Source organism: Aquarana catesbeiana, linkage group LG11 (assembly GCF_042186555.1).
Source record: "Aquarana catesbeiana isolate 2022-GZ linkage group LG11, ASM4218655v1, whole genome shotgun sequence".
Lineage (NCBI taxonomy): Eukaryota > Metazoa > Chordata > Amphibia > Anura > Ranidae > Aquarana > Aquarana catesbeiana.
Genome location: NC_133334.1, coordinates 71,219,767 through 71,233,846, shown reverse-complemented (window position 1 = coordinate 71,233,846; position 14,080 = coordinate 71,219,767). Strand labels below are relative to the sequence as shown.

At 43.6% G+C, this 14,080-nt stretch overlaps 1 protein-coding gene across 1 annotated transcript in view; it reads right to left on the bottom strand.

The window, feature by feature from the left end:
* The window catches only part of SLC5A12 (solute carrier family 5 member 12), a 130,820-nt gene extending 120,155 nt beyond the window's left edge, over positions 1-10,665 (bottom strand). The window contains exons 1-2 of the mRNA XM_073604548.1: positions 10,141-10,665; positions 6,056-6,121 (exon numbers count right to left, since the gene is read on the bottom strand). Coding sequence (XP_073460649.1) covers positions 6,056-6,121; positions 10,141-10,497 — 423 coding nt within the window. The 5' untranslated portion in view covers positions 10,498-10,665. The remainder of the gene's footprint in view (positions 1-6,055; positions 6,122-10,140) is intronic.
* Positions 10,666-14,080: the final 3,415 nt, after the last annotated feature.

Below are 14,080 nucleotides of genomic sequence, written 5' to 3'. Positions count from 1 at the left end.
TGGTGCATTGTTCCATACCAAGGGACGTGTCCTAAACTGAGCGCTCAGAGCATATCTCATTTGTAAATATCTAAAAAATGTTTGTCTTGGAATCCCGTTTTCAGATTGAAGTTCCCCAAAAGACTTCAATACATTCCCTTTATATAACTGGGATAGTCTGTTTATACCCCATCTTTCCCATTCTTTAAACTCCTCCATAGCCACCACCTCCTGTAGGTTTCTGTTGCGCCACAAAGGAGCATACTCTGTAAACCCATCATATCCCATTAATTTTTTTGTTGCCTTCCAAACCTTTATTAACATCCTGGTTGTGGGGCTACTGCCGGGGAGGGAGTCTGCCTCTAATGCCTCCACCACTATCTTATGTGGCGCTTCCAGAGTCAAGAGGCCCCTGTTGGCATTTCCACCTCTTATGTGCTGCAGTTGTGCCGCCAAAAAGTAACATCTTGGGTGGGGGAGTGCCATTCCCCCCTCCTTGGCTGGCAATTGTAGGCTCTGTAGGCTGATCCTTGCCTTACCCCTCCTCCATACCAGCTCCCTGAATAACGTATCGATTTTTTTAAACCATTTTTTATTCAGCCACACCGGTGCGTTATGTAACAAGTACAATAACTGGGGTAACCAGACCATCTTAATTAGATTGCCTCTCCCGGCTACTGTTAATGGTAGTCGGTTCCAAATATCTATTTTGCGCTTAAATTTGAACAATAATGGGACTAAGTTGTCTTCAATATAATGATTTGGATCTTTTGTCAGATTTATACCCAAGTTGTTGAAACAACTCTCAGTTGGGGGATCCCCAGCGACAAGGGATTATTAAGGGTATCTATTGGTAGAAGTGCTGATTTCTTCCAGTTCACCACTAGTCCTGAAAAGTTACCAAACCTCTCCACCGTGTCCATTACCTGCTTAAGGGAGCCCTCCGTGTCTCCTAAAAAAAGAAGAACATCGTCGGCATATAGAGCAATCCTTTCTTCTCCTAAACTTCTTATGAACCCCTTTATCTTTGCACTAGACCTAATACAGGTTGCTAATGGTTCCATTGCGAGAGCGAAAAGCAGGGGGGACAAAGGACACCCCTGCCTCGTTCCTCTTTCCAGACAGATTTTTTCCGAGTATTCATTATTAACCCTGATCCTCGCGCTTGGGGCATTATACAGTGTTTTTATCCATTTTGTAAAGACGGGACCGAATCCGAATTCCTCCAGTACCTGCCAGAGATAGCCCCACTCAAGGCTGTCAAAGGCCTTAGTTATGTCCAAAGACATAATGGCTCTTGAACCCATATTCTCTGTCGGGGTCTGGAGGTTCAGGTAAACCCTCCTTATATTCATACTAGTGGTCCTGTTGGGGATAAACCCCGTTTGGTCCGAGTGTATGAGTTTGTGGATAATTTTATTTAATCTGGCTGCCAACACTTTTGCCAGTATTTTGGCATCCGCACATAGCAGAGATATTGGTCTATATGCCGACGAGTCCAACGGATCCCCCCCTTCTTTATGAAGCAGAATGATGTTAGTTTCGGTCATAGAGTTAGGCAGACTCCCTACCTGCAGTGCCCAATTCAGTGTTTTAAGTAGTTCTGGTATCAGGATTTCCCCATATCTCTTATAGATCTCAATCGGGAGACCATCTGGCCCCGGAGAGTTTTGGTTTGCCATCCCATTCATCGCTTGCTGTAGTTCAGTTAATGTTATTGGGGCATCTAATCCTTCTCTGTCCTCTTCTGTAAGGGTAGGGATTGATATATCCTTAAAAAATTCATCCATATCCTCTTCTCCGGCCATCCCCTGCGACTTATACAGAGTTTCGTAGTACTTCCTGAATGTGTTCGTAATCTCGGAAGTATGGGAAGAAATCTCACCATTTAGGGTCTTAATTGCAGGGATTGTCGAAGAGGAGGAATTGGTTTTCACTAAATAAGCCAGCATACGTCCCACGCTTTCTCCTTCTCCAAAGCCCCGTTGTCTCTGAAAAAGTTGCTTATTCTCCCCCTTCCTTAATACTGCTGTTCTGTAAGATTCTTGTTTATCCTTCCATACCTTTTGCTTCTCCGGTGTTGGATCATCTAAGTATTGTTTCTCTGCCACCTCCAGGTAATCCCTTCCTCCCATTCTCTTGCTCTCTTCTTAACCCCTGCCACCCCTTGGATCAATAACCCCCTTAGGAATGCCTTCAAGGTGTCCCATTGCATACCCACTGTAGTTGAGCCTTCATTGGATTTTACAAATTCTTCTAGCTTTTTTATTATTTTCCCTGGTTCTCCCATTAACTCCAGCCAACATGGGTTCAGTTTCCAGAATCCTCGGGTCTCCTTCCCCCCCATATTGACTGACACCACCACCAGAGAGTGGTCCGAGACCCCTCTCGGGAAGTAGACCACATCCTTTATCATTGGCAATGCTTCTGCATTCCCCAGGACCATATCGATCCTGGAGAGGGCAGAATGGGAGGCGGAGAAGCAGGAATATTGCCGTGTTTCGGGGTTCTGTACCCTCCAAACATCCGTCAGCCCTGCCTCTACCAAAAACTGTCCCAGACGGCCCTCTGCGAGGTTATGTAGATGGACTCTCGATGGAAATCTGTCCAAACCTTTGTTAATCACCTCATTGAAATCTCCTACAACTATTACCGGGGTGCCTGTTTTATCCAGCATGAATTCCATTAGTTTATACAACACTTCAAGTTTAAATGGTGGGGGGATATAAATGTTTGCTAAGATATAAATTCTATTTTCTATTGAGCAATACAAAAAGATGTAGCGGCCCATGCCATCTATACTAATCTGCCGGCAGGAAAAAGCCACTCCACTTTTCACCAATATGCTCACCCCTCTGGAATATGAGGAGTATACCAAGTGATATTGGGCCTGATATCTCCTATTTTGAAGATATGTCGTGGTATCCTTTGTCAGGTGGGTCTCCTGCAAGCAGACCAGGCCCACCCCCCTCATTTCCAACAATGAAAAGATGGCGGACCTCTTATTTGGATTCCCCATCCCTCGAATGTTCCAGGAACCTATATTCAGAACCCTAGGCTGCATAGGAAACAAAGAGTAGGAGAGGACTTCAAACACCCAGTAATACAACAACAACAAAAAAAACAGCTTTAAGCTCAATAACGTGTATTGTGTGAAAAAAAAAAACACATTTACCCTCTGTGACTCCAAACCCGTAGGGCAACAAAGAAAAAAAAAAGGGCCCTACTACAAAATCAGTAAAATACGTTATATGTTAAAAAAAAAGGAAGGAAAAAGAAACCTTAATTGCACTCTGTGCTTAATGCCCATAGGGCTTTCCCTACTCTTCCTACTAGTGTCTATTCCAAAAATTTTCCCCTACCATTTCCCCTTTCTCTACCTCCCTGTGTTCCACTATGGACACTGTGTGTGTTCTAATTTACTCTGTCTTAATTTTACTAAACACCTTGCTCCCCACCCCCCGACCGCCCCACCCCCCACCCCACCCAACCCAACCTCCCCACCTCTCCCCCCCGCTCCCCTCCCTCACCTTACCAGGTTCGCCCATGGGGCTTTATTTGTGACCACCTCATACATCCCATATACCACTCCCAATTCTACCATGTTGCCCCCTCCCCTAACTGAAAATTTACCCATATACAAAATTTTAAGTGTAGTATTGTGCCCTTCATTCATTTCTACTCTAAAATACAAGATCCCTCTTCTATTTTTTGCCAAATTCATAGTTCCTCCCGAAGTTCCCGAACTTCAGCCCCCGTGTCCTTAACTTGTATGGCTCCTCTCTTTGAATTTCAGCTTCTGTTTGTTTCCTTCAAGCCACCGTGTTGCTCCTGTCGGAGAGTCGAAAAAGAGGATTTCGCCTATTGCCTCTATCCGTAACCGGGCTGGGTACAGTAGTGCATACTTAACATCAAATTTTTGTAAACTGCGTTTGACCTCCACGAACCCCCCCCTACGTCTCTGCAATTCTGGTGAAAAGTCTGGGTAGAATGAGATTTTGGATCCTTTATAGAAGATGGGTCCCTTCTCTCTAGCTTTACGCAGTAGGGTTATCTTATCATTATGATTCAGGAACTTCATTAGTATAGACCTATGGTAACCTCCAGGGGGCGGTGCCCTGAAAGGGACACGATGAGCCCTTTCAATCGAGAACTGTAAAGAAAATGCATCTCTTCCAAATATTTCTATAAGCCATCCTTCCAGGAAAACAATAGGATTGTGCCCTTCGCTCCCTTCTGGTAGTCCCACTACCCTCACATTGTCCCTTCTGAGACGATTTTCCATTTCATCCATTTTTTCAATGACTCTGCCCAGTTGATCCTTCATAGATTTAACTTCTTGCTGTAAGGGGAATACGTCATCTTCCACTTGGCTCACCCTTCCCTCCAGGGCAGTTATCCTTTCTACCGCCTTTTGTAGATCTTGCCTTATTAGTGACAGTTCTTCTTTAACCTCTTTGACTTGGCAACTTAGTCCCTCTAACGATGTTTTACATGAATTAACAGCTTGCAGTACTTCCCTCAGGGTGGGTTCTACCTTCGTTGTAGGGACATTGACTGGTATTGGTATATGCTCTTTTTCCACCGTCCCTGCACCTTTATTATTATTCACGTTTTTAAGCCCTGCTCCCACTGTGGCTGTTGAAACCTGCCCCTGGCTTTTCCTATCCACAGGGGCTTTTGCTTGCGATGCCTGCCCATTTTTTGTGGGAGTCTGTTCGGGGGTATGCGCATATTTTTCAAACTTTGCCGCTGCCACTGCCGCCTGGCTTCCTTTCTCCTTTGCGGATCGCAGGGATTGAGACATAACTGGACTTTGAAATGTAAATAACACCAAAAAAAAAAAAATTTTTCCAAAAAAGAAAAGGTGGATGGCCCAGAGCCGACAAAGACGTTACTAATAGCAGTACAGGTGGCACTAGAAAAATTTTTTTGTTGGGTTGAGCATATTATGCTGAGCTGTATTGTGTTACTCAGTAACTTAATAATTGAATAATAAATGCCCGGGCGCCCCTCCGTTCCCTTGTTTTGTACAGCAGGGTTACTTGCACATCTACTCCTTAAAATCAAAGTCCACAACTGTACAACCCTGTCACAGGGTCCCACAGCGTTCTGCGCTCTATCCCAGCACTTATTACAGCCCACCAGCTGCCTTTAATAGTCCCAGCGTGCAGTTGCACTAACAGTATCGCTCACCTGCACTCTCCTGTCCCTGTGCTTCACCAGCAGGCAATCCGGGCACCGACCAGCACCACAAGGGATTCTTCAGCTGACTCTCGGCGGAGGCCACACAGGCTCTCCCGATTCCGGAGACGTTGGCTTCTCACTCGCGCCGATCTGCCGTTTTTCTGAGTGGGTACGATGATTCCCGAGCTCCGGCTGCACAGGTGCAGTGGCAGCAGCAGCACCAGCAGCAGGTTACAGTGGGGAACGACTTTCATCCACTGACTCCCGCGCCGAGCGACACCTCCACCTCGACTCCCTCAGTTCAGAGCACCAGGAGCAGGATCGCCAACACAAAACACAGAGCCGCCAGGCAGAACGATCCTTCAATAGCAGAGAGGAGGCTCACATCCCACCATTCACTCACTCCACCGGCTCCTACATCCGGTCACACCCCCTGGCATTGTGATTTCTGAGTGGGATCTTTGGATCTGGTAAAGAGGGTGCAAACACCGCCTATCGTGAATCCAGCTAATCTTTAATCACTTCCATCAGCCCATTCCCCACAGTTACAACCTTCTGTACCACTTGCCCTACCCTATTAGATTGTAAGCTCTTATGAGCAGAAGCCTCTTGTATTTTATTTTATTGTAACTGTACTGTCTCTCTTTTATATTGTAAAGAGCTGAGTAACCTATTGGTGCTATATAAATCCTGTATAATAATAATATATTGATGCTTAACCTGTGAGTTACTTTAGTTATTTCTTTAGGACTTGTGTCCTAAAAGTAATCACGATTTGTGATTACTGTGAACATATTCAATCTTAATAAAATGTGGTTTGAGAATTGTATTGTTTCCATGAAGCATTATTTTTTTTGATTGTGTTCTCTCCATTGTATGAGAATCTTACCGTTTGCAAAATATACATAATAGTAGCAACATAACGGACAGGTCTGCTAAACCGAAATTCCAGGTACTGAAGGAAAAAAAAAACAGAGACAACTTATATTAGATTACTGTGGATAAATATATAACTTGGCATTGTATACAATGCTGTCTCTACAACTTAAAATAGAATTCCAGGCTATACCTAACTAATCGTAATACCGTCTCCCCCTCCTAACACCTAATCTGACTAAACTGTGTAAAAAAGATGTACAGTATATACTTGGCCATTTTCAGTGTGTTATGGTCTAGTCACACGATCGTCCCTGTGTCAGCCAGCAGTGGCTGCAGGAGAGAGGAAACAGCGCTCAGCAATGGCTGCAACACAGGGGGTGGTGACGTCCCCTATAGCCTCATATGGCCCACCTATTGACAGTGCTCCGTCGTCTCTCCTGCAGCCACTGCTGACTGACACAGGGGAGCCAGATTATGTTACCAGACCAGAGTGGACTGAAAATAGGTAAGCAATGCATATACATCTTTCTTACACAGGTTAGTCAGCATAGGTGTTAGTAGGGGGAGGCAGCATTTTTTTTAGATTAGTTAGGTATAGCCTGGAATTCCACTTTAATGAAAAAGATTAGGCTATACAAAATCAACAATATAACACATTTCATTTGAAATTGCTATTTTATGTCAGTTTATGGAATATATTTATAAAACAATTCACTATGTGAATACCTTACAGTAGAAGCACAGCCAAAGCTCTTTTGGCTGTATTTCTCCTGTGGATCACATAAGTGCACTCCCATGACTCCAAAGCCCTCTTTTGGCTGATGTCACAGGGCCGGTTCAGGCTGGGGCAAGACCTCGACCATATGGTCCGGCTCCCACCCTCTCCACAGCCCAGCTCTCCAGTGAAGGGGGGGCAGACCAGAGAGCCGGTGACTGACAGTCACCGGCTCTCTGCTCATGGAGCTCTGAGAACCGAGTGATCAGCTGTCTTTGATCGCTCGGTTCTCAGTCTCAGTCTCAGTTCTCAGTCTCATCGGACTGATGCTGCATCCACCTAGGTAAGTATGATTCTTAGTGTCTTAGAGTGTCCTCTACAGAACAGAAAAGTATTTTCAATCAAAGAAAGCGAAAAAACCTTTCCCTTCTTTATCCAAAAAAAAGTCCCTAAAAAAGTTTAGATGTAAACATATTACATGTAAGCATGTTCATTCAGGCGGATCAGTTAATAAACTCCACATTGTTAATTTATGATAATTTTTTTCTAATAATGGTCATTACACGTTATTAAATAGTACTCGGTTGTAGAATTGTGTTTTTTTTTTTATCACCAGGTCAAATACCTACTGTACCTGCTCTCAATCGATACCTCCTATTTTAACCACTTCTGGCCCGCCGCACGCCGATATACATCCTAACTTTGAAGAGGAATATTGTTGTAATGGCAGCAGCTAGCTGCCATAACCCCAGTATCCTCTTCTTCGGCCGGCGGTCCAGTTTCTGATAATGGTGGTCTCTGGATTCGCTGCGAGATCACTTTTATCAGCGCGGGGGAGGAGGGCCCCCCTCTCGCCGCGCTCCGCTGCTTACCAAAGCCGTTGGCAGCGTTGGAGGCGATCAGATCCTCTTCCTTGCTGGATATGGAGACGAGTGAGGGGAAGATGGCCCCCACCCATCTCCATACATGAAAACGTCACTTCTGCCCATAGCTCTTAAAGGGCCATTTATTTATTTATTTATTTATTTTGAATCAAAGAGGTTTTTATTGTTCATAGAAAACAAACAGTTTATGTCAAGAATGATACACAGTGTATTGTATTCAATCATAGAAACATTGAAATGATCTATCAAGTACTCTTAGTTGCTCCACCAAATATTTACATCGCACACTTTAATCTCTTTCCCTTCACTCAGAGTGTCATAAACATATTCCATCTCATGTACCATGCCCGGCTCCCTTTCCCCACTCTCCTCCCTCCATGCCCCTTAAACTATCTTGCAATCAGTCAGTCTACCAACTGGGTGACTCCCTTTACATAGTCAAACTTTATACATCTCTCAATTGTCTCATCTGAACCAATTCCATTGGACTTATACCAGGAGTAGCAAGCCATGCATCCCATAATTTCTCAAACTCCTCGGCATTCCCCCTATGTTGATATATATATCTTTCTTATATTTTTTTTTAAATGACAAAATGTTTTTTTTTTTTATTGTTTTTTATTGCACTTTAGTGTAAATATGACATCGGAGGTCCTTTTGACCCCAGATCTCATATTTAAGAGGTCCTGTCATGCTTTTTTTTTTTCTATTACAAGGAATGTTTACATGCTTTTTTTTTTCTATTACAAGGGATGTTTACATTCCTTGTACTAGGAATAATAGTGACACATTTTTTAAAAGAACAGTGCAAAAATAAAAAATAAAAGGTAAAATAAATAAGAAAAAAAAAATTCAAACGCGCCCCGTCCCGCCGAGCTCGCGTGCAGAAGCGAACACATATGTGAGCAGCGCCCGCATATGAAAACAATGTTCAAACTACACATGTGAGGTATCACCGCGATTGGTAAAACAAGAGCAATAATTCTAGTCCTAGACCTCCTCTGAAACTTAAAACATGCAACCTGTAGAATTTTTTAAACATCGCCTATGGAGATTTTTAAGGGTAACATTTTTGTGCCATTCCACGAGCGGGCGCAATTTTGAAGCGTGACACGTTGGGTATCAATTTACTCGGTGTAACATTATCTTTCACAATATAAAAAAAAAATTGGGCTAACTTTACTGTTGTCTTATTTTTTAATTCAAAAAAGTGTATTTTTTTCCAAAAAAAGTGCACTTGTAAGACCACTGCGCAAATATGGTGTAACAGAAAGTATTGCAACGACCGCCATTTTATTCTCTAGGGTGTTAGAAAAAAAATGTATAATGCTTGGGGGTTCTAAGTAATTTTCTAGCAAAGAAACCTGTTTTAACTTGTAAACAACAAATCTCAAAAATAGGCTTGGTCCTTAAGTGGTTAAAGAATGATAACCCACGTGACAGTCTTTGTGGCTTATTTTGCCCATATATTAATAAAATAACAAAAGTTTGGTACATTTAGCTGATCTGTGCCATAATTCCTTAGATGAAGTGAGATATCCATTCTCAATCATAAAACACAAATAATGTACAGTAATGGAAACATTACATAAGTTATGCTTTTGTAAAATGAAATTGTAAGAAATTAAATAGTAAGATCCTTTGCAGTGCATGCAAATAACAATAGTTTACATTTAATGCTGGATTGTGTCTTATTAATGATCCCTTTTTAATCATAATTAACTTGTATGTAGTAAAGCACAAATCCAGCTGTAAGGTAAGGTGGGGTCAGGTGAGGTCAATTTACTTATCTTATACATATATTCTGTAGACATGCATATCTAGCTAATTATGCTATTGACTGTAATGAAAATGATGATAAAAATGATTTCTAAAAAAATCACATTGAAAAGGAAACATATAGAGAAAATATGTAGGCTGCCATTGCTTCCACAGAAAATACAAATGGCTTGGCCATCGTGATAAATAATCCAATGGCTTTAAAACTTTAAGTGGCATTGGCCCAAGCAAGCATGCACATCAGGAGTTCATACTTCATTCTGACTCTCTAATCTGCATGCTTGTTCCAGGTCATTAATTCAGAAACTACTCAAACATAAACAATTAGAATTTAGTTAGAATAGTGTGTTAAAATAGTTCACATGCACAATTAAAAAAAAAAATCTGGTCGTATGTGTATAATGTTGTTAAAATGGATAGGGTCTTAATGCTCTAATGTGTAAATGTAATATTTGCTCCTCAGTGGATCCTATTAGTCCATTGAGCTTCTAAATGAGTAACCAAGGGGTGGGGTCCACTTCCTGGGCACTTCCACTCTGGTTTCATCTAAATTACTGTAAATCAACTGTCTCAACTACATCGATTAAAGACAATACTTTGTAAAATCACACTAGAAGGTGCCATTATGAAACAAATTTTTCTTTGCTTCAGTTAGGGTCTATTGTACAGATTTTCTATTTCATTTTGATTAATCAAGTTTATTTGCTTGCTACTTACTTCATAAGTGCTAGTAATCCCAGACCGGTAGAATACTGGTACAAAGAGTTCGGCAGAAATTATGATCACACAGGTATAGGCAACAAGGAACCAGAGGTAGTGAGCTCCAAAGCGGACAACTTCTGCTGGAGCCCCCAGAACGGTAATTGCAGACATAAAACTAGCAGTTAGTGACAAAGCCACAGGTCCACAGGTCATCTGTCTCCCACCCACCAAGAATTCATTGGATGTCTTGTTTCTTCTTTCTTTAATTGCAAAGAAGACTCCAATGCTTGCCGAAACAACTAAGAGAGCTCCAAACACAACATAGTCCCACACCGAAAAGTTACTGATCTGAGGTTTTTCAAACATTGTCATATTGTCTGCCTTGTTGCTTTCTTTTCCAGGTATTTAAACATGCACTATTTCTATATTGCATCCATTTAGTAAATGTAGATTTCAATCAATATAAACTGGTAGCATAAGGGGTTTGGTAGCTATTGTATAGTGTGTAAACAGCCAAAGCGTTCCCAAAGTGCAAAAAGATTTATTGAGATGTTACCAGACTATAAATTGTGTTTTCACAAGTTCTCAGGTGAGACCCATGACTGACAACAAGCCAATAGTATTGCTTGATTGTTTTACAGCAGTCTTCTATCTTTCACTTTTTTTTAGTTAAATATTACTCAGATAAGTAAATATTATCTGTTCAGCACCAAGAACTAAGGTTTCAGAAAACCTGATATGTAGCTGTAGATAATTTGAAACCAATATATATTGCTTTTGCATATTATGCAGGCTTGCGATATACTGATTATCCATCACTTGTCAATCCTTAATAAAAACAGTGTAAAGTAGATTTTTTATTATAGCGTAACAAGCAGTTGACCTCCGTTGTCTAAATCAAACTTTCCCAGCCAGTGTTTTGTGGAAACCTGGGGTTCTTCCAGAGATTGCTAAGGGTTCCATGCAGGACCAGGACAAGAGGTGGACAGGAAGGAAAGCTGCCCTGGGCACTGTGGTATCATGTGAGGGGGGGGGGCACCACGATGATTTGGGGGAAGGGATATATGTTGGGATGGGGAATTTGGGGGGAAGCAGGGGGTAAGAATTGTTCTAGGACAGTGATGGCGAATCTTGGCACCCCAGATGTTTTGGAACTACATTTCCCATGATGCTCATGCACTCTGCAGTGTAGTTGAGCATCATGGGAAATGTAGTTCCAAAACATCTGGGGTGCCAAGGTTCGCCAACACTGTTCTAGGAGGTGAAATTTGGGGGGTACGAGAAGTGGTGATTTAGGGGATTTTTTGTTGGGAAGGGAATGGGGAAGAGGATGTGTGCTAGGAGGGGAGTTTGGGGGGGGCTTGTGCTAGAAAAGGTGATATTGTAAAAGGGGAGGGGAATCATTCTAGGAGGGAAACATTTTTAGGGGTGGGGGATTTGTACTAGTAGGGATGAATGGAGGATTTTTGCTAGGAGGGGAAATTCTTTTGGAGGGGAGGATTTGAGCTAGGAGGGAGATGGGGGGAGGGGGAGTATTTGGAGTGGGGCGGGGGGTAAGATGTGTACTCAAAGAGGAAATTTTAAGGGATTTGAACAGTAGAGGATTTGTGCTAGAAGTGGTGATTTTTGGGGGCATTTGTGCTGGGGGGATTTCAGCAGGGGAAGCAGATTTATTTTGGGAGTAGGGAGAATTTATGCTTAGAGGATAAGCATGCAGATTAGTGCTCATTTTTTTTGTGGGGGAGGGGTTGCTTACACATAATGCTCATACATCTTGGGGGGGGGTGCAGTTTGGCATGTTCACCCTAAGCTCTAGAAGACCTTGTCCCAGCAGTGGTTCCATGAGCAATGTAACTGAGCAATCCTTCCAATGACTACCAAAAAAGGGTCATCATTTCCACTGTAGGACCACCAATGTAAGGAAAAAGGGGGCACTTTTTCAGTATATGGACCATCAATTTATAGGGGCAATTTTATGTACACTACCAATGAAGAGAGGCACTTTTGTGTGGACCACCAGTGTACAGGGGCACTTTTCGACTGTAAAGAGTCACTACACTGTCGACTTATATAAGGGGACATTTTTGGACAGAGCACCAATTTACAGGGGCTCACCACTGACTACTAATGTGAGGGGCAATTCAAAGGAACAGTGCAAAATTTTAACTTTCTAAATTACTTTTCTTGTTATTATTATTTGTTTCATTTTATGAATATTAATGAAAGTACTGTAATGTTTTTCTGTAGTAGATAGTGTTAAAAATCACCCTGCTCTGGGTGGTATAAATCCTAGTCATGCCACATTCCTTATTCCTTATTAGATCTACAACATACTGATCATGATAATGTACCATGAACTGTATATAACATTTCTATAAGGGGCTCCATGAGACCCACAAATTTTCTTTCAATGGTCCCTCTGTGGTAAAATGGTTTAAAAATGCTGGCCCACTTTGCAAGGAGTTAGCCAAGAATATCAGTACCAATATGAGTGGTGAATGTTCAACTGCCGTCTTGATAGACAGAACAATTCGATATTCCAGTCGCACACATTCCCAGACAAATGGCAATAGAACATTAACGGGTGCTGTAACGATTACCAGTTGGGTTCTGCATCACTTGCCTGACAAAGGGGTCCTGCACGGCCCCGAAACGTTGCACCTTTTTGTGATGTGACCGTTTTCGATTAAAAACCTTTTTTTGGGGGGGCTGTCCGGATGTGAGCGCAGGCAGCTGTGTTAGAAAGGAGCTCCGAGCATCCGTGACTTAATCCTGAGCCATCCACACTTTTATAAGACCCAAAAAGCCCAAACACCTGCCTGGCGTCTTCTATACTCTGCCTGCTGCAGCCTGTGAAGATATTGAAGAAATTCGGCCCGTGAGCAGCCGGAGCACAATGAATCCTCTACACCCGCGGCCGCCGCCATCTTCCCAGGCCTCTGTCCTGCTGGAGAAAGCCATCCCTGACTGATTGACGAGGTAGGGGGCTCCTTCCACCCTTCAGCTTGCCCTGCTGTGTGCCTGAGGGGGTCCGGTTGTCCGTGGGGCCGCTGATACCGCCCGGCGCGGTCGCGGCCTAGTGCAGCCTAGTGCGGCCTAGTGCAGCCTGCCGCCCACCGCATTTTCCTACGCCGCCAGCCGGCGGGGGAGCACCGCGGCCGGCCTAGCCTCAACTCGGGAGTGCGGACGCTGATGTTCACGGCCGCCTTGTCAGCCCTTCACCTTACTGCTACACACAGCTAAGTCATCCAGGCCGAACGAACTGTGAGGGCAGGCTGAGGAGCCCTGGGGTCCAGCATCCTCCTCACCCTCCTATCCGGCTCCCTGGATCTTTCCTACATGGTCCCCCTGGCCGTCCCTCCTTGCTAAACGGCTACTGCCTGCAGGTCGGCGGAGGATTGCTAATGTTTATTGCCCACCTCTTCTTCATGGGCCCTAAGGGTCAGCCCAGGAACTCGTCCACGCCAGGCCCCCTGGCCCCTGTACCGGCTGCACAACCAGATCCTTCTCTTCTAGGGAGAATACAGACCCTGTTGACGGAATTAGCCATGGAGCCTTCAGCCTCTCCGAGTGAGTCTCTCTCTGCCCCACCATCCCAGGACAGCACTGCAGTGATCCTGGCCACCATTGAACAAAGCAAAACCTCCATGCTGGTGAGAATAGACCACCTCGCAGAGGAATGCAATCTCATCAGAAATGACCTGGATAAGATCAGGGGTAGACTGACTGAATCAGAATCTAGAATTTTTGCTACTGAAGATCTTACAGCTACCCACAACAACACCATAGCGGAACTACAACGCACAGTACAACAGCTAGTCGCTAAATCCGATGACGCAGAAAACAGAGCGAGACGCAATAATGTCCGAGTCTTGGGTCTCCCGGAGGGGAGGAGGGTGACCGACCGGCAGAGTTCGCAGAAGAATTCTTCAAAAAACTGTTGGGACTCACGGAT